Source organism: Meriones unguiculatus, chromosome 2 (assembly GCF_030254825.1).
Source record: "Meriones unguiculatus strain TT.TT164.6M chromosome 2, Bangor_MerUng_6.1, whole genome shotgun sequence".
NCBI lineage: Eukaryota > Metazoa > Chordata > Mammalia > Rodentia > Muridae > Meriones > Meriones unguiculatus.
Window position 1 is genome coordinate 17937422 of NC_083350.1, and position 20507 is coordinate 17957928.

Genomic DNA, 20507 nt, shown 5'->3' on the forward strand with positions numbered 1-20507 from the left:
TCTCCAAGACTAATAAAATCCAAAATATTCTATGTTGATAGTTGAATATTGAGCAAAGATCCACAAGAAAATATTGTCACTGTTTTCTAATGTTGAAATTATTATACTTCTTTTTGTTTCATTGTTTTCATTAATTAGTTCAGTTTACATAAAGGTCAAAGACCCCTCCCATCTCTCCTCCCAGTCCCACCTTTTCTCCTGTGTCCCCTCTCTCCTATTCCTCAGAATAGGGAAGTCCCACCCAGACACTCCCTTGTGGCCTGGTAGGGCCGTCCCATCAGGGTGAATTGATCAAAAAGCAGGCAACATAGTCCATGTCAAAGATATCCCCCGCTTCCCTAACTAGTGAGCCCACATGAAGTCTAAGATGCCCATTGGTTAATTATATGTAGAGGACCTAGGACCAGACCATGCATTGTCCTTGGATGGTGCTTCAGACTTCCTTGGCCACTCTAGGCCCTGGTTTATTGACTCTGATGGTCTTCTTGTGGAGCTTTTGTCATCCCTAGGTCCATTTATCCTTCCACCCTTTTTTCCAATAGACTCCTTATGCTTTAGCCAATGTTTGGCTGTGAGTCTTAGTATCTGTTTCGAAAACTATACTTCAAAGAGCAGAAAACTCTGCATGTGTAGGGAAAACCATGCTACTCAGTTGTTAATACTGAATAGTCTCAAGTCTGAGATGAGGTATTCACACAGTTTTCATTGGCCCTACTTAGCACAGGACAAAGTGCATGTGTTATACATTCAGAATAAAAGGATTCACTCAACTCACTGCTGGTAGTCTGGTCAAACTGCAGTCACAAACACCTCTGATTCATTCCACATTTGACTTTGATTGACTTTTTAGATCACTGTGTTTTCAGAATTCTTTTACTCTTCCCTGATATCCACCTACCGCTATATTCAATCAGGTTAACTCCACTGTAGTCACAACCCACAGTTAAGAAGCTAGGTCACACATAGGTCATTCTTTCAGCTCTCTGCCCTGTTTTACTTGGCGACCTCTTCCACACAGCAGTTCCAATGATTTATTCCAGAATAATATGTACATTCTTAAGTCCTTTGTAGTTTGGTAGGGGAAGCCTAACCAAGGCAAATGGTAACCAGCAAGCTGACTGTGAAATTTGAAATTTGTCCTGGGATAAAGAGAAGATATTGAGGACAAATAAGCAGTAGAGTCATATGACCCAGTGTGTGTTTGTATAAGCTTACTAGGGATGCTGCACAGAGAATGTGCTGGAGGAAGGTGAATTACAGGAAGGTATAGTTGCTAGGAGACACTTGTGATGAATGTGATGAGCAAGCACAGGGAAGGATGAACATGTAACAGTGAGGACAACAGAGCATGTCCATGTGTGCTATGTCCAGCGGCAAAGTCTTAAATGCAGCAAGCACCACGGTTGGGCATAGATGCTACAATCAGGCTTGCTGAGTGGTATATGTTTGACATTGGAAACAACTAGGAGAGCGGACCAGGAGGAGAAGCAAGCTGAGGAGAGAGAGGAAATTTCACTTCTCTGTGTTGCTTTAAAATATCTGTTATGCTGAAGTCAGGGAGATTTTGTGAATTCCTGTCAAAAGACACTGTATAGCAGGTGATACTCTTCTTTTCCTCACACAAATCAACTCTAACAGGCTGACTAACTTACAGCCAATCTCTATTAATTTTAAATGCCCTAATTCTCTGGAATTTTTTTTTAAATACCAAAAAGTAAACAATGAATCTGTGGAGCTTGAAATAACTTGAAAGCTTCCTGCTGTTCTATAAAATCTCTACATCTTTAGGTAATGGGTAAGAATTTCACATGGAAAATGTTTCATAAACCTCTGGAAAGTAAGAGGTGTCCTTCCTTTCCACACTTAAAAGGATTTTACGGATAAACCAGTTTAGATCACAGCAGGAATGTAGACTCAGCCAGCCCCTGCACAAAGTTAATGCAAACACAGAGAATGGGAGAAAACAGTCTGCAAGAGCCAGCTTAAAGATGGTGTACGTGTTGGCCATTACAGTCTGGATCTGTACCCTCCATATATGATACAACATTTACATGTGATATAGATTAATATACCTAAATTAATTAATCAAGCACACAGATTGGTTTAATGGAGTAAAGATTAGAGATGAAACAAGCATCTAAATTTCACCAAATTTTATCTATTTTTACAAGATTGACTATATTGTTTCCTCATATTTATTCATTCTTACTTGTATTTAAATAGTCACATATGGAAATTTGAATGAGGCACTGCAGCAGGAATTTCCTTCTCAATAGTCATTATCAGGTAGCCCTCTTTCAAAGACAATTGTCCTCCCACTACTTAGCCTCATCAACATCACATCCAAGAAATAAGCCTTCTTAGCAATGAGGTACTTTGCAACATTTAATAAATAGTAATACATGGTCCCACCTACACAGAGTGTGATGCTTGCCCAACACTGGAAGCTGTGAGTGAAACTCCTGAAAAGAAGCTGTGTGGGTTGGGACTAGCAGGCTGGTGAGACTTTCAGTACCATGGTGAGGTTTGAATGTTGCAGGTCCCAGAGTTACCTTATCTTGGGCTATTCTCTCCAGAGGCAGCAGCCATTTCTTGCCCTCTTTTGTGTCTGAACTAACATATCATGATTAATGATAAATAAACATTGTTTAGAATCTTTGAACCTAGCAGCCTGCTAGCTTCCATGAATCTGAAAGCTAAGATTTTCATTAGATGAATAACATCTTGGGCCTACAGAATAGCTTCCCCCATCTTGCTAAACCTACCTCTTGATTTACAACTTTCCCATCTACAGAATGACAAAACTTCATGGAACTACTTTCACACTGAAACATGAAATTTGGGGTAACCTAAATCTGAATTTCCGGACTATAATCGTTCAAAATTGCTCCAGAACAAACAGTTTTGTATTCCCTTAAGCTGTGTACAGACAACTGTGTTGTCTGTGGCTTGGTGCTAGAAATCATCAGTCAAGATGAAACATTTTCTTGATTCAGGAAGCTGAACAAAAGAAAAAAAAACATATCCATCAAAGATGAATTATGCATTTCCCAAACACAATAATTATGAAAAGAATGATGTTGGAATTTATAAGTGACTCAAATATATGTAAATCCATTTTCCAAGTATATGTGCTGCAAAGCACTTCTGATAAGCAGTAGTGACTAATTTCTCTCATAAATTAAGGGACACTTAATACATTAAGATACACACTTAATACATTAAGATACATACACAGAGAATGTGCTGGAGGAAGGTGAATTACAGGAAGGTGTAGTCGCTAGGAGACACTTGTGATGGATGTGATGGGCGAGCACAGGGAAGGATGAACGTGTAACAGTGAGGAAACAGCATGTCCATGTGTGCTATGTCCAGCGGCAAAGTCACTGTGTATCTTAATGTATTAAAGAGGTTTTTTGTTTGTTTGTTTGTTTCTATTAGAAGATTTCTCATCGTAACTACTTCTGTCTTTGGCTAGCTCCTATTCAATTGAAAACTACATACAGATAATATTATATTTAATTGAAAATTATTCATGTGCACTTAGGACGTACACTATGATATTTTGGTATATGGACTGTGCTGGATTGTTTCAAGTCAACATGAATCAAGCTAAAGTTATCTGAAAGGAAGGAACCTCATTTATGAGAATGCATCATAAAATCATGTAAGAGGAGGCCAGTAAGGCATTTCCTTCATTAAAGATTGATGTGGGAAGGCGGTCCTCACTTTGGATGATGCCATTTCTGGGCAGAAGGTCCTGGGTTCTATAAGAAAGCAGGCTGAGCAAATCCTGTGGAGCAAGCCAATAAGCAGCACTCCTCCATGACCTCTGCATCAGCTCCTGCCTCCAGGTTCCTGCTCTATTTGAGCTTCTGCTCTCTCTAACTTCCTTTGACAATGAACAATGATTTAGAAATGTAAGCCAAACAAATCCTTTCCTCCCTATCTTACTTTGCTTGTTTGTTTATTTGTTTTTCATCACAAGAGTTGTAACCCTAATACATGCACACTGTGGCATAGTGACACTATGCTAATTGCATGTCTACCACTTTACTTGTATCATTTGTGAAGTGTGACATTTCAAATGCACTCTTTCATAGTTAACAATATAGAATGCGTTATTATAAACTCCTGTGCAGTTCCATGCAATATATTTTAAAACCAAATCCTAATAAGGCCGACCCAGAGAGAAAAATATAATATAATCACACATCTGATTAGGATACAGTAAAGTTGAGTACATAGAGAAGTAACCAGGGTGGCTATCACCTGATCCTGGAGAGGAGAAGGTATTGATCAGTTGGTTTCATATTAGTCATCTCTTAATTTGTTGCTTTTAATTATTTTCCATCCTCAAAATTATATAAGTAGGGTGCTTCAAAGTTGCATCAAAAGCAGTGTAGGTATATTCTGAGTGAATTAAGGTTTTTATCACCACTTCTTGTTTTCTGTGGCATTTATGCTCACACAGAAATCTGTGCTTGTGCTGTGGAATGTTGGAGTCTCATCAGATTAATATTAAGTGAGAATCTTACTGAAGTCTTTGTCAGTTAGAGTACAATTATTTGTTCTGTGTCTTTTCTGTTGTCAATCATCTTTCACCTAGGAAATCAATAATTAAAAGAATTATAACTTTTCTTTGACAGAATAAAACATGTATTTGCCTGACATCAGGTGACTTCCTTGTTTATGATAATTATATATAATCACATCTTCTAAAGTGATAAAAATAATGAACAAAACAATCAAGTGAATTTTTTAGATTTCCTTGAGACCATGGCCTTTCCTTACTCTGCTTCAAACCCTTGAAAAACCTAATTGATTCACTTTGACCAAATTGTAACTAATTTAAATTTGTATATAAATATCACATCTATACTCTGAATTGTAAGTTTTACTTCAAATATGGACACATGAATTTGTTCTTTCACTCATTTATTTGTTGACATACTCAACCACTACCTTTATTCCAGAAAGGATTCGGAGAAATATCATTAATTACATATTTTGTTCTGCATTTATGTTGCTGACATATCTCTTGTCCAAAATATTTCATCACCTGATCCCATAAAATATAATACTTCAATACCATTGAATGAATTCATACTTCTAAATTAAGGTCTATCTAGTGTTTACACACACACACACACACACACACACACACTTCACAATATCAGGGCTGGGCATTGCAAGAGTGGAGGGAGAGACCCTATCACAGTCCAGTGTCATCCCCTGCTCCGTGCCTGCATTGGCATTGTTTTTCTTTTTGTCATGGATACCAGGGATAATAGAAACTAAACATCATACAGTACAATCCTATCCATCATTGATAATTTATTTCTTCAAAAGCTAAGGAATTCAAATATGTCCTTGATTCCACTTCAGACATTTTCCTTTCTTAGTGCTCACTAGAACTTGTTTGATATTCTTCGCTGTGTATGTTAGAGTTCAGCTCTGGCTTCATGTGTGATTTTCACTTGTGTCACCAGCACTTCTGATGGTCTCCTCTTGTTCTTCCTTAGCCATCCCAAGCTCCAGCATCCTCCCTTCTGCTCCCAGAGATGTGGTCCCTGTCTTGGTTTCTAGTCGCTTTGTCCGTCTGAGCTGGCGTCCACCTGCAGAAGCAAAGGGGAACATTCAAACCTTCACAGTCTTTTTCTCCAGAGAGGGTGACAACAGGTAGGTACCATCAATAACCTTCAGCTTCTTCCCCCAACGCTTTCAATATTCATGTGAGGAACTGGTAGTGGGAGAACCTGAGGAGGACTAGGAAGAATGTCTGAATTCCTTACCCTGTCCTTCAACCATACTACACGAATATGTGTGCTTTGTCAAAACAGGATAACTTTCAAAACCACTTACACAACATCCCTGACAAAAGGCAAGGGAGCAAATAACTATACAATTTTCTTTGATTTTTACACTAATACAGAAAAAAAAGGATTATCTGATTATTGTGAGAACAAAGTATTAAGAGCCCCTGTGAATAGTCACTGACATCATATGATCTGAAGAAAGCAACCACTTTTCTGACCTTTAAAAGAAGAAATAATAATTGCCTTACAAGGTTTCTGTTAGGATTAAATTAAGACCAAACATATAAAGGTCATAGTAGATACTGTATTATTTAATAGAGTTTGGGGGGCGGATATTAAAATTGGCTAGATAAGAGTATACTGTGCTTTCAAAGCTGCAATTCATAGTTTGTAGTTTTTGTTTTTTCAAAGCGTTTTAACCTCAGAATATTTTAGCATGTTATGGTTTTGAAAAGTGACTTCTCAGTTTTGAGGAGATTTGAGTAAGTTCTAGGAAATAAACAGAGATTCATTTACTGGTGTTATATCTTCTCCTCTATAGGGCTTCAATGAGATGGGAGCTTTAGGAACATTCCAAGACCCTCGGGACAGTATTTTTTTTTTTTCATTTTCTTTTTTTTTTCTTCAAGAGCTTGAATTCGTTTTTCCCCCCAGCATTTAAAAAATTATTTAATTACAATTTATTCACTTTGTATCCCAGCTGTCCCTCCCTCATCCCCTCCCAATCCTGCTCTCCCTCCCTCTTCTCCTAGTCCACTGATAGGGGAGGTCCTCCTCCTCCCCTCTCACCTGTTTTGATTGTTAGGTGATTGTTAGAATGATGACTGAAGAATTCTATTCATGCTTCTTCTCAAATGCTTGTATTTCTGTTTGTTAGCAATAATTAAACTATATTCTTCAAAGTTAGTTTTCCTTCAAAGTTTGACCCAACTTTAAAATGAAAGGGAAACATTTACACATAGCCTGTGTTTACTAAAATTGCTCACTGATTGAAGAGGCAGACATCTGTGTTAGCCTTACCTGTGCAACAATTTTCTCCTTAACTTTATAATGTGATAGGAGCATTTGGGTCTTGGAGTGTGCATTTATGCAAACTAGAGGCAATAAATTTGCCCAATTATTTACATGCATTTATATGGGTTTCCTAGAAACCCTTTAGCTTCATCATTCCCAAACCACACTGTCTCTACAAATACAGTTTTTTTTTTCTCTTTCTCCCTCACTTATTCTAATACCTTCTATTTTATTTTCCAAGAAAGAAATCCCAAGTCACACATCTCTCCTCCATGCTTCTTAGCACATCTCATTGTCAGGTCAACCCAAGTGATCCATGCCGTCTTTAGTTCTGCCGGTCACTTCCACCATTCACTTGGTCTCTGGGAGGAGTTCTGCAGCTTCTAATAGTCTCCTCCCTGCATGCAATCATCTTTCAAAGGAGTGGCTTGTGCCACTCACTCCCCTGTTTAAAACGTGAACAGTCACACATTTAAATACAATATGTAAAGACAGGGACAGTAAAATCTTGAAAAGTTTTATTTATTTTTTTTTACTGGAAAACGTCTACACTCATCTTTATATAAGCACATTTTTAAAAATATAAAGTGTACAGTGTGTAAAACATGTGCTCACAGTCAGACGGTTAGATTTTAAAATGGTGCTACTTTTATCAAACATGTGGCTTTTGTGCATTTCACTTTTATAAATGATAGACAAATAACATATCCCTTCAGAATATATAAAATATTTACTTTCCAAGATTGCTAATAGAAATAAATGAGGGAATTTGCATCGACTAGTCCTTGCCCACAGGTAGAATAAAAGGCTGAAAACAGCAAGCTCAGAGACAATATGTAATAGAGGCTAAAATAATTCTCAGTAGATAAAGGGAGGGAGAGAAACAGAAAGAGGATGAAAGGAAAGCAGGAAGACAAGAAGTAAGGGATGTAAGTGTAAGGCAAGAAGAAGCTGCTTTTGTTGCTGTTACAATTTGAGTGAATCATTTATCTTCATAACTATTCACAAGTCATGCTTTTAACACAATTTGACCGTGCCCTCTCCTGTCAACATTTCCTATCTTGCAAGCTGAAGATCTGTGCTAAAGATCTCCTCATTCCTCCCTCCTAGAGTGACACCCTAAACCTTGTCATGTACTATCTCTGCTATATCTATCTCTAATATCACCCTCTAGACTCACTCTAGACTCAGATCCTCCCAACCCCCCACACTTCCAGCTCCTTTATTGCATCAAGCATTTGATTTCACAGGGATCTACAAACCGTATATCCCAGGATGTCTTCTACAACATTCTCTCCTGCTACTTTTAGACAACTAAAATTCCATGGACCAATATGTGCAATGTGTTTGTCTTTCTATGTTCTTTTTAAAAAATTACTTTAAAAAACTTGAGCAAATATAACATTGCATTGAAACTTACATTCTCTCAGCTGAATATAGCAGGAGGAAAGTTTCAGCTTTATTGGCTCTAGTCACTTTAAATTCGCATCTATGAATCTTGAGTTACTTATTAATACTACACGCTGTTATGGAATAGTTAGTTCCATCTCTAGCCCATATATTCTTAATGACAGTTAGTGGTTTTCCTCTATTGACTTTTTAACACTTTCAAACCTCTCTTACTCACAATCAATAATTTCCTGGAAAATCAGAAGTTGAAGCCTACAAACTTTCATGTTTCTCTTACTTAGCTGGACATATATTTAACTGTATCTTGTGTCTTTTCTGATATTTCTATAAAAAATGATCTATACGTTTTTTTTTTTTTTTAAATGAAACAAAAGTACCAGAATTCATTTGGTTCTGCCCATCTATTGCTCAGCAGGGTCCTGTCCTTAAATGCTATTTGTAAATTCAGTAAGACTCCATTGAAGAAAACTAGCCTTTCCTTGGGAAGCAGCTGCCAGGTGGAGATAGCTTCTTGGTTAGATGTGGGAGCACTTGTCTACTTCCCCTGTTAGCACTGGAACATCATCTGACTAGAACCCGTGAAGTCCCTGTATGTGCTACCACAGTCTTTGTGAGTTGATGTGTATATTATTCCTGTTGTGTTTGGGAGGGCAATTTCCAGCTGTGGGTCTCTGTATTAGTTCCCATCTCGTCTAGCAGAAAGTTACTCTGATGATGACCAAGCAAAGCACTGGTTTCTGGGCATAGCAGAATGCCACTAGGAGTAATTTTATTGCTACGGTCCTTAGCAGAACAAGATTATTTGATGTTCTTATAGGTACATGGCTTATCTAGTCTCCCAAGACACTCAAGCAGGGTTATGTATGGGTTCTATCACGCAGGGTTGTCTGTAAAACAAATCAGATAGTGGTTAGATACTCCCACATTTGTGCCTGTTTTACCAGTGTATCATGGGGACAGATCATCACTGTAGATTGAAAGGATTATAATATGGTTGGTGTTCATTTTTCTCCTCTGGGAGTACACAGAGTACCTTCCAATTAAATAAACAAAAGTCAGTAGAGGTGACTAGTTTGACACCAACTTGATGATATGTATATATAGCATCATATATAGAGAGATAAATAATGAGATATCTAAGTATTGCCTTCAGCAAAGGGGCCTTACCATCAGCTTCTGAAGAGCAAACAACAGCCTTGACAATTGCCTGAGTTGTTTAGGGGTTTCCATGAACCTCTTTTGCGAACAGCACATTAGATGTAACCTATTCAGGACACTGGAGGTTCATTTGGTGGTGAGAGATGTTTTGTAGAGGCCTTATCTCCTGCATTATTTGCTCATTCATTTAGATCTCTCTCCTCTCTATTATATTTTAAGAGGCTTCTTTCTACTCTAGGAGACTTCCACGCCTCCATTTAATCACCATGTTCAACGTTACTTCTATTCTCTCCATAACCATATATTCCAATTCCACTTCTTAGAATTAGAATTCTGAAGATCCTTTCCTGTAACCTAATCCCTTACAGTGTGGTTAAATGGATTGTAACATGCTTATCAAATGCTTAAATTCTAAAATGCTTGTATGTCTCAGTCACTGTTCTATTGCTATGAAGAGAAACTATGCCCAAGGCAACTAGTATAAGAAAAAAAAAAACATTTAATTGGGGGCTTATTTTAGAGGTTTAGTTTACTATCCTCATTGCAGGAAGCATGATAGAATGTAGATAGGCCCCACAACAGCAGCTGATAACTGCAAAACTTTAGGCTTGGCATGGGCCTTTGAAATTGTAAAGCCCACCCTAGTGACATACTTCCTCCAACAAGCAAGTATGACATACTTCCTCCAATCCTTTCAAATAGTGCTACTCCCTATGGACCAGGCATTCAAATATATGAGTCTATGGAGGCCATTCTTATTCAAACCACCACAACATATAAGAAAATATACATTATGTATTTCATTTGGATCTGGGCTACCTTACTCAGTGATTTCTTTTTCTTTAATTTAATTTAATTTTATTAATTACACTTTATTCACTTTGTATCCCCCCATAAGCCCCTCCCTCCTCCCCTCCTGATCTCACCCTCCCTCCCCTTCTTCACCCATGCCCCTCCCCAAGTCCACTGATAGGGAAGGTTCCCTCTCCTTCCTTGTGATCTTAGTCTATCAGATCTCATCAGTAGTGGCTGCATTGTCATCTTCTGAGGCCTGGTAAGGCTGCTCCCCCCTCAGGGGGAGGTGATCAAAGAGCAGGCCAATCAGATTATGTCAGAGGCAGTCCCTCTTCACATTACTATGTAACCCACTTGGACACTGAACTGCCATGGGCCACATCTGTGCAGGGGTTCTAGGTTATCTCTATGCATGGTACTTGGAGTATGAGCCTCTGGGAAGACCCCTGTGTTCAAATTTTCTGACTCTGTGATTTCTTTTTCCCCAGCTCAATTCACTCACATGTGAATTTAATTTCATTTTTCACAGCTGAGCAATATTTCCTTGTACAAATATACCTTACTTTCCATATCTGTTCATCTCTTAATGATGTAGCAGCTTCCAAATTTTAGTTATGATGAAGACAGAAGAAGTAAACATGGATTATACCTTGGCTGTTACTGATTGTTTTTGCCCTTGTGTCTAGGCATCTGAGGTTGGAATGATTATGAGTCTGGGTACTGATATCTTGTCTTGTTTTTGCTTCAGGAGTGTTCTACTCTTTTTTTTTTTTTTGTTAGTCTTTTGGGGTCTTAGGAAAGGATGGCAGTTGTGGTTTTCAAGGTAGGGTGTGATTCAGCACGAAGGTCAGGTGGTTGGCAGAGACAATTAGAGATGGCTTTAAAAAACTGAAAGGGTAGAGGATGTATCAGATATTAAACTGATAAGAACAGATACTACACTTGATCTTAGTCAGATGAATGGGGAGGAGGTCCCCCCATCAGTGGACTTGGAAAGGGGCACGGTGGAGATGAGGGAGGGAGGGAGGGACTGGGAGGGAATGAGGGATTGGGACATGGCTGGGATACAATACAGAGTTAATAAAATGTAGCTGATAAAAAAATAATAATAATAATAAAATAAAAAAAAAACAAAAAAAACCCAAAAATCTGAAAGGGGATTCAGGAAAGAGCAAGGGGATCCCTAGTTATAGAGAGGTGAGGTCTACCTGGTTTCTAGGAGAGGTGGAAGAGGAAATCCTGCATGTATGTTGAAGTAATCAAAGAATTTCCCAGCATGTCCTGTGCTTTTCACTTAGATCAAACCTAACACTGTTTACTAGTTTTTCTCAATTCTTGCAATAGAGAAAGGTGCCAGATATTCTCTTATGTCAATGATCATACATAAGCCCAGAGTTACATTGTGATGAATTCCACGTTCGTTTCGTCTCTGTCTTCTACACACAGACCTCCGTTCCCTTTCATAAGTGTTTACTCGGTTGCTTAACTTCACTCCAGTGTCTCACGGCTGTCTAATCATGGGCTTGTTCCTTGTGTTTTGCTGCAGCTCCTCCTTTAGCAGTGTTCACCAATGACCTGGAGGTTGCTAAGTTGAATATGAATGTTTTGTTCCTCACATCGGCAGACCATCAGCCAGTTTTGCCTCGTTTGATTATCTCCTTTCTCACCCCTCTATTTTCATTTGTGTGTGTGTGTCTCACCCTGCCTATGCTGCACTCCTTCTGTAGTCATCCTTGCACGGTCTTTTGTACTCTTTACTCCTGACTTCCCTATCTTTTAAAGGTTGAATTGCCCCAGGACCCATTCTTAGCTGATCAGTTCATTTACTTCTTATTTTAATTAGAAGTGTTTAAGACCTGTTAATATCCTAAAACTCTCTTTCTCTCTCTCTCTTTCTCTCTTTCTGGTTTTAAATTTAATGTGTGATCTAGACTCCTATTTATTTTCTCACTTGAAATCAATCATTAGAATATTTGAACAAAAGTAAATAACCTGTGATTAATATAAAATATAAATAAATTAAAAAAAAGAATTTTTGAACAAAACTTAATACATATTTTCTTTTATCTCTAAAATTCTCAATTAAATCCTTATAATTCCAGAGGTTCTGTCCAACTCAAGAAAACTATATTTATTTATTTATTTTTCTTTCCAATTATACCAAAGTCTTTGGGGCAAATCTCAAATTTTCTTTTTTTTGTTTATACTGTACCTCTAATTAATTCTCAATCAAGTCTTTGTTCTACAATAGAAATGTACTCTGAATTTAAGAAACAAATAGTTCCTTTTGTTTTATTTATTTTTAATTAGTTAATTAATTTATTCACTTCACATCCCAATCATATCCTCCTCCCTCCTCTCCTCCTCTTCTATTTCCCCCAATCCTCCTCCCTTACTTAGAAAGGGAGCTTCTCCTCTAATCAACCCACCCCACCACATAAAGTCACATCAGGACAGAATGCATCCTCTTTCCCTGTGGCCAAGTGAGACAGCTACACCAGTGGAAAGTGATCAAATCAGACCACAGAGTCCATGTCAGAGACAACCCCTGCTCCCCTTTATAGGAGACTCACATGAAGACAGAGCTGTCCATCGGCTACATCTGTTAAAACTCTTGGAGAGATCAGAAATAGAAGGCACATACCTAAATACAATAAAGGCAATATACAGCAAGCCTATAGCAAACACTAAACTAAACAGAGAGAAATTTAAAGCAATTTCACTGAAATCAGGAACAAGACAAGGCTGCCCACTCTCTCCGTATCTCTTCAAGTCCTAGCTAGAGCAAATAGACAACTAAAGGAGATCAAGGGGAAACAAACTGGAAAGGGAGTAGTCAAAGCATTGCTAATTGACAAACGATATGGTAGTATACATAAGTGACCCCAAAATTTATCCCACAGAACTCTTTTGTTGTTGCTGTTTTAAAATCAAGAAAGAAAATAGTCTGCAAGAGCCAGCTCACATAGCTGGAACTGCCAGTGCGCCTGCATGCCTTGACTACTCTCTATTATACTTATTAATATTTTTATTCAGCCTCTTTTCCCCACTAGAACAAAGGCTTCCTCTGAGGGGTTTTGTTTGTTTTTATCTCTATCGATTGCTGGACTGTTCTTAAGAACTAGAGCAATAACTAAGGCATATAAACACTAGCTATGCTTTCAAGTTAAAAGCCCTAACTAAAACTTCAACTACTCCACTGTCTTCCAACTCAGAATTCTTCAATTCACTAATTTCTCTTTTATATCTTCTTTTTGTGTGATTCAATTAGCAGTAGAGCATTTGTTGCTTTGTGTCACACAATATATATATATATATATATATATTTTTTTTTTTTTTTTCTGCATCCTTGGAGATTTCCCAGTGTTCATTAAAATGAACTCCACCCTGAGTAGATAATTAAATAAACATGTCATATTCTTGATAGAGTTTGTCCTAATCTCTATCAAGGTTTTGTGAAAGATGAAAATGCTGACTGCTGTTCAATGAAAACTTTCTTAATTGAGAAAAATAAATTGATACTGAAATGATATCAACATTGCCATTCATTTTATATGTTCTAGCTTCTCACTGCAGGGAGTACATGCCATATGTCTCTGGGGAATTAGCTGTGCTATTTGTTTGCGTTTGCAGGTTTCTTTGGTTCCTTAACACAATAATGTTTTTAAAGGTAGATGATTTAACTTTAGGGGCTGATGAGCAACAACTCTTTCAGACAAATTACTCTGACTAACACTGTCATTACTCTGTCTGACTGGTTAATAGGATCAGTAATACAAGTGCCATATTTAACTGTTTTGTTATCCTGCTCCTCAAGGTGCTTTCATCTTATAATTCAGAGAACATCAAACATTGAAAAGTCTAAAAGTCAGATTTCAGAAGAAAAAAATAATACTTCCCAGATATCCACTGGTATCAAGAAATCACCAGAACTAGAAGTGACCTTTGAGGTCATAACCTATCTTTCTTTTATGTAAACGTTCAGGGCAAGGGAGTAGTTCCAATGTCCAAGCCATAGAGTTGGCCTCAATAATAATAACAAGCATTTACTGAGCACTTACTACACCAGATTGCAGAATAAGCATCTTGTGTTCAGGGGATCATTAATATTGTCTATGAGAAAAAATTCCACACATAAGGTTAGAAGCATACATTTCTTTTATGTATCTAGCAAATGGGTCAGATTTTAATGCAAGGCTAAGTTCAAATCAGATATCCTCACCCAGTTTCTTCTGTAGTAAAGAGATGAAAAAGAAGTTAGCTTTTTTTTCTTTTATATATATATATTTTAAAATTTTTATTACACTTTATTCATTTTGTATCCCCCCATAAGCCCCTCCCTCCTCCCCTGCCGATCCCACCCTCCCTCCCCTTTCTGCATGCATGCCACTCCCCAAGTCCACTGATAGGGGAGGTTCTCCTCTCCTTTCTAATCGTAGTCTATCAGTTCTCATCAAAAGTGGCTGCATTGTCCTCTACTGTGGCCTGGTAAGGCTGCTCCCCCCTCAGGGGGAGGTGATCAAAGAGCAGGCCAATCAGTTTATGTCAGAGGCAGTCCCTCTTCACATTACTATGTAACCCACTTGGAGACTGAGCTGCCATGGGCTACATCTGTGTAGGGGTTCTAGGTTATCTCCATGCATGGTACTTGGTTGGAGTATGAGTCTCTGGGAAGTTCCCTGTGTTCAAATTTTCTTGTTCTGTTACTCTCCTTGTGGAGACCCTGTCCTCTCCAGCTCTTACTATTTCCCACTTCTTACATAAAATTCCATTCACTCTGCCCAACAGTTGGCCATCAGGCTCAGCATCTGCTTTGATAGTCTGTAGGGCAGAGACTTTCAAAGGCCCTCTGTGGCAGGTTCTGAGTTTGTTTCCTGTTTTCTTCTTCTGGCTTTCAGAAGCCCTCTGTAGAAGGTTCCTAGGTTGTTTTCTTCTTCTTCTGATGTCCATCCTCTTTGCCTTTCAGGATGGGGATTCACTGTTTTAGTTAGGGTCCTCTCTCTTGCTTAGTTTCTTTAGATGCACAGATTTTAGTGGGTTTGTCCTATGTTGTATGTCTGTATGAGTGAGTATATACCATGTGTGTCTTTTTGCTTCTGGGCAACTCACTCAGGATGATCCTTTCCAGGTCCCACCATTTGCCTGCAAATTTCATGATTTTTTATTTTTCATTGCTGTGTAATATTCCATTGTATAGATGTATCACAATTTCTGCATCCATTCTTCAGTTGAGGGGCATCTGGGTTGTTTCCAGCTTCTGGCTATTACAAATAAAGCTGCTACAAACATGGTTGAGCAAATGTCCTTTTTGTGTACTTGAGCCTCTTTTGGATATATGCCAAGGAGTGGTATGGCTAGATCATGGGGAAGCGCTATTCCTAGTTGTCTGAGAAAGTGCCAGATTGATTTCCAGAGTGGTTGTACAAGTTTACATTCCCACCAGCAGTGGAGAAGGGTTCCCCTTTCTCCACAACCTCTCCAGCATGTGTTGTCACTTGAGTTTTTCATCTTGGCCATTCTCATGGGTATAAGGTGAAATCTCAGGGTTGTTTTGATTTGCATTTCCCTAATGGCTAAAGAGGTTGAGCATTTCTTTAAGTGCTTCTCTGCCATTCTATATTCCTCTACAGAGAATTCTCTGTTTAGCTCTGTTCCCCATTTTTTAAGTGGATTACTTGGTTTGCTGCTTTTCAGCTTCTTTAGTTCTTTATATATACTAGATATGAGTCCTCTGTCAGATAAAGGGTTGGTGAAGATTCTTTCCCAATCTGTAGGCAGTCACTTTGTTTTGATGATGGTGTCCTTTGCTTTGCAGAAGCTTTTCAGTTTCATGAGGTCCCATTTATTGATTGTTGCTCTTAGAGCCTGTGCTGTTGGTGTTCTGTTCAGGAAGTTTTCTCCTTTACCAATGAGTTCTAGGGCATTCCCCACTTTTTTTTCTAGCTGATTTAATGTGTCTGGTTTTATGTTGAGGTCTTTGATTCACTTGGACTTCAGTTTTGTGCAGGGTGATAAGTATGGATCTATTTTCATTTTTCTACATGTAGACATCCAGTTGGACCAGCATCATTTGTTGGAGATGCTATCTTTTTTCCATTGTATGGTTTTGGCGTCTTTGTCAAAGATCAGGTGTCCATAAGTGTGTGGGTTTATTTCTTGGTCCTCTGTTTGGTTCCATTGATTCATCATTCTGTTTCTATGCCAGTACCATGCAGTTTTTAAAACTGTTGCTCTATAGTACAACTTAAGATCAGGGATGGAGATACCTCCAGAAGATCTTTTATTGTAGAGGATTGTTTTAGCAATTCTGGGTTTTTTTGTTATTCCATATGAAGTTGAGAAATTTTCTTTCCAGGTCTGTAAAGAATTGTGTTGGTAATTTGATGGGAATTGCATTGAATCTGTAGATTGCTTTTGGTGAGATGGCCATTTTTACTATGTTAATCCTGCCAAGCCATGAGCATGGGAGAGCTTTCCATCTTCTGATATCTTCTTCTAATTCTTTCTTCAGAGACTTGAAATTTTTTTCAAACAAGTCTTTGACTTCCTTGGTTAGGGTTACTCCGAGGTACCTTATGTCATTTGTGGCTATTGTGAAGGGTGTTGTTTCCCTAATTTCTTTCTCAGCTCTTTTGTCTTTTGTATACAGGAGGACTACTGATTTTTTGAGTTAATTTTGTATCTGGCCACTTTGCTGAAGGTGTTTATCAGCTGTAGGAGTTCCCTGGTAGAGTTTTTAGGGTCACTCACGTATATTATCATATCATCTGCAAATAGTGATAATTGGTAGAACAATGACATACATTTCCTCTCTATGTTTATCTGAGAGAAATTTTCTAACTCAATGGAAAATTTGATTTGTGTATTCATTTGCCACAGGTTTAAGATGTTAGCATATTTTCTGTTTATGTAAAAAACATTATAATGTTCATTTAATTGCCTGGCAGTTCCTGTGGAGTCTTTCACAGTACAGTCAAAATATAGCAGGAGTTACAGAACTGAACCACAAAATTTTGAATCTTGACTTAGAACTGAGAGGTTGTTAGTCTGGATATCTAGAGACATGGAATTAATACTGGGTGTGTTTATTATGTTGACTTGTTATAGGCTAGAAATCTTATCATGGTTGCTTGCACATTGAGAAACCCAGACAGCAGTGGCTGCTTAATCCTAGCCTGTTACCAAAGCTCCACAGGGTGTCCAGTGTGAGTGTACCTTGAAAGATTGAAGAAGGTGAAGTCTGATGTCTATGAATAGCAACATCAGCATTAGACTCACTCACAGTAGAAGAATGTACTTGCAACACGTGCTGCTTTTATTCTACCTTGGACTTTACCTTTTGACAGTTCTACCATAGTTCTTCAGATTACTGTTCCACATGCTATTTCTGGGAACACATCCACAGACACATTCAGATCATTGTCTTAGTAATTCTCTAACGCTCTCCTAATCCAATGAAGTTGACAATCAAGATTAAGCATATAAAATTTGTGATTTTGCTTCCTTTTGTGTTTTGACAACAATATTTGGTATGTAATGTTGGGATGAATATTTATGAAGCTTATAAAAGTACCTGAAACATTAGTTCTTTGCCCATGGCAAAAAAAAATGTTCTTGTTAACTAGCATTGTACATAAATCATTGTGTGGGTTCAAAAATTAAAATATATGAAATACAGGGACATTTCCTGACGCTTACTTAGAGTGGAATTTATTGCTTTCATAAGCATTATTCCACTTGATCCTCAGATAATGTAGTTATGATAATTTTCATTTTATAGAGGAGCATGCTCAGAAAGACTGAGAAATGGTGCCTAAGGAGCTTCGCCAGTAGTAAATAGTAGAACCGGGATTTAAATGTAAGGTGATCCCTTTGCTATATGCACGAAACAAGAGATATTTCCTTTTAAAAAGCTACCTGTAAAGTACAGTAGGCATTCAGAGGCGAGAATTAAAACACTTCTATGGGCATCATTCAATTTAATCCTCACAGTAGCCCTGTGAGGTAGGTAGATAAGGGCTGGTATCTTCATTGTGCAAATGAAGCATGGAAGGCTCCCAGACACCCCTGATGTGTTCAAGGTCACTTGCTATTTTGCAGTAGAACAAAGCCTGGACCAGGTCGCCATCATGCAGCACTGGTGTTTTATATGACTCTGCTCTGCCTCAGAAATCCGTACTTACTTCCAAGGATTAGGGACAAGGACTTTATGATTGACGTGGAGGATTTATTTTAGAATTCACTGTGCTTTACATTTCCATACATGGTGTTTACATATTCTTCCCCTGCTCTTCAGAGTTGAGGATTCAGCAGCTGAGGAAGCTTGTTATCCATGAAGGGAGTGTATTGTGATGGAAAGAGGACATGACTCAGTCCAAAGCACTGCAGTGACCCCAGGCATAAAGTTGGGGAAGTAAGCCCTCCTCTCAGAGCTTCTGCTTCATCGTAACATTATAAAACAGCCAACTTTAACAGAAAATATTCCCAGGACATTGACTGAGAGAATGAAGGTTTCTTTCCTCCAGGGGATGGAAACTATACTGAAAACCAAATCAAGCCATTTATAGAAGCTATATGTAAATAACCCATCGTTCATTTATTCAGCACATGCTCAGAGATTCATCCAGCACTGTATAAGAAATAGTAGAGAAAACACGGGTCCTCTGGACATCTTTGCAGGACTGTCCAACTAAAAATGATTCTGATATAGGCTAGATTTTGACCTACAAGAATGGCTGTGGTGAGAAAGAGGAGATTAGGCCAGAGGTCAGCTGCATGGATGCTATCAGGCATGCAGCAAGCATGATCTAAGGCTCATACTTGACATCCTTCTCTATCTTGCACTTCCTGCTTGCTGGGAATACCATGACTAATTCCCTGGAGTAACTCAAAATGCTGAAGCTCTGTGTAGTCCCTTTAGACTAGAAGGCTGGAAATGTCCATGTTCACAAATATTAAAGTGAAATTCAATTTAAACATGATGTATTTGGAATAGCTTTACCACATCATAGTAGAAATATAAATATAAAGATTGTCTCTGAAGATAGTAATCTGTACTTCAGAAAAGTCTGGGACAGAAAAGTTAGTTAGTGATCTACAGTGTGCAGATGGCTATGGCATCTGAGCAGGAAAACTGGTCTCACCCTGGAAGACAGAGTCAGTTAACAACTAAGAATCCACCTGTTTCACAGTAAAGACAGATGCTGAGACTAAGCAAACTTAAGACAAATCTTTCTTTCTACAAAAATTCTGTTTAATTTCTTGTTAATATCAATGTATTCTTTAACTCTTATCTTGAATGAATACTAAATGGCAAGAAAAAAGATTTATAGTAAACATAGTTTTTAAAAGCCTGGAACCAGAGAGTGCTTCTCACAAATCAAGAAGAGAACACATTTTAATTAATAACTAAGAGACCTTCTGAACCACCTTAAAAATATTCTTTATTTTTCATCAGAGTTGCTGGTAGTGACTTTTTCAAAAACCTTTTCTCCTTTGAAAAGTAACATTAATTCCAAAATTCTTTTATTCCTTGAGAGTAAGGACCACAGCACTTGCATATAGTTTTGTGAAGGATTTATATTGTACGTGTGTAAGTGTTTTTTGCATATATGAATATGTGCATGTGTGCCAGGTGCAGATGCCAGGAGAGAGTATTAGTTCTCCTGGAACTTGAGTTAGAGATGCTTGTGAACAGCCATGTGAGTACTGAGAAATGGTCTGGGCCTTTTGAAAAACCTGCAAGTACTTTTAAATGCTGGACCATCTCTGCAGACTCCTTATTTGGAGGTTATTATTGCTCTCATTTGGAGTCATATTCCATAAGGAGCATATCATAAGTTTTGAAATACTTCTATGATTGTGCTTTTTAGTCTATTTTTCTGATAAGACCTTACCATGTAACCTCTGCTGTCCTTGAACCCATCATCTTCCTGCCTGTGCCTCTAACCTCAGTGCTTACACCTTGAACCACAGACATGCACAACCTAGGCTTGTTGCACTAGTTAAACTTACTGAAGGGACAGAAATGAAAAGAAACTGGGTAAGAAGGAGCTGCTTAAAGTTTTTTCATTAAAATACAGTTTCTTTGCTACAAAAGAATTAATGTAATTCTTCTTCCTGGAAGCAACTAATTAGGTACTTGGCACCTCATGACAGCATTTGTTGCTGAACCATTATAACTAAATGTTATCACCCAGAACACTTAGGTAAAGCAGAATATATTTATATAGTAGAAAAATTTTAGTTACAAATAAATCTCTAAAAGCAGAACCAAGTCTAATCTTCAAATTCTACTTATCGCTGAAGCAT

At 38.1% G+C, this 20507-nt stretch overlaps 1 protein-coding gene and 1 pseudogene across 2 annotated transcripts in view; one reads left to right on the forward strand and one right to left on the reverse strand.

Annotated features, from left to right (window-relative positions):
* The window catches only part of Dcc (DCC netrin 1 receptor), a 1165274-nt gene that overhangs the window by 808673 nt on the left and 336094 nt on the right, over positions 1-20507 (forward strand). For both annotated transcript variants that reach the window (XM_060377064.1, XM_060377065.1), the window contains exon 8: positions 5526-5682. In XM_060377064.1, the coding sequence (XP_060233047.1) occupies positions 5526-5682 (157 nt within the window). The remainder of the gene's footprint in view (positions 1-5525; positions 5683-20507) is intronic.
* Positions 11066-11169, reverse strand: LOC132652597 (U2 spliceosomal RNA; annotated as a pseudogene).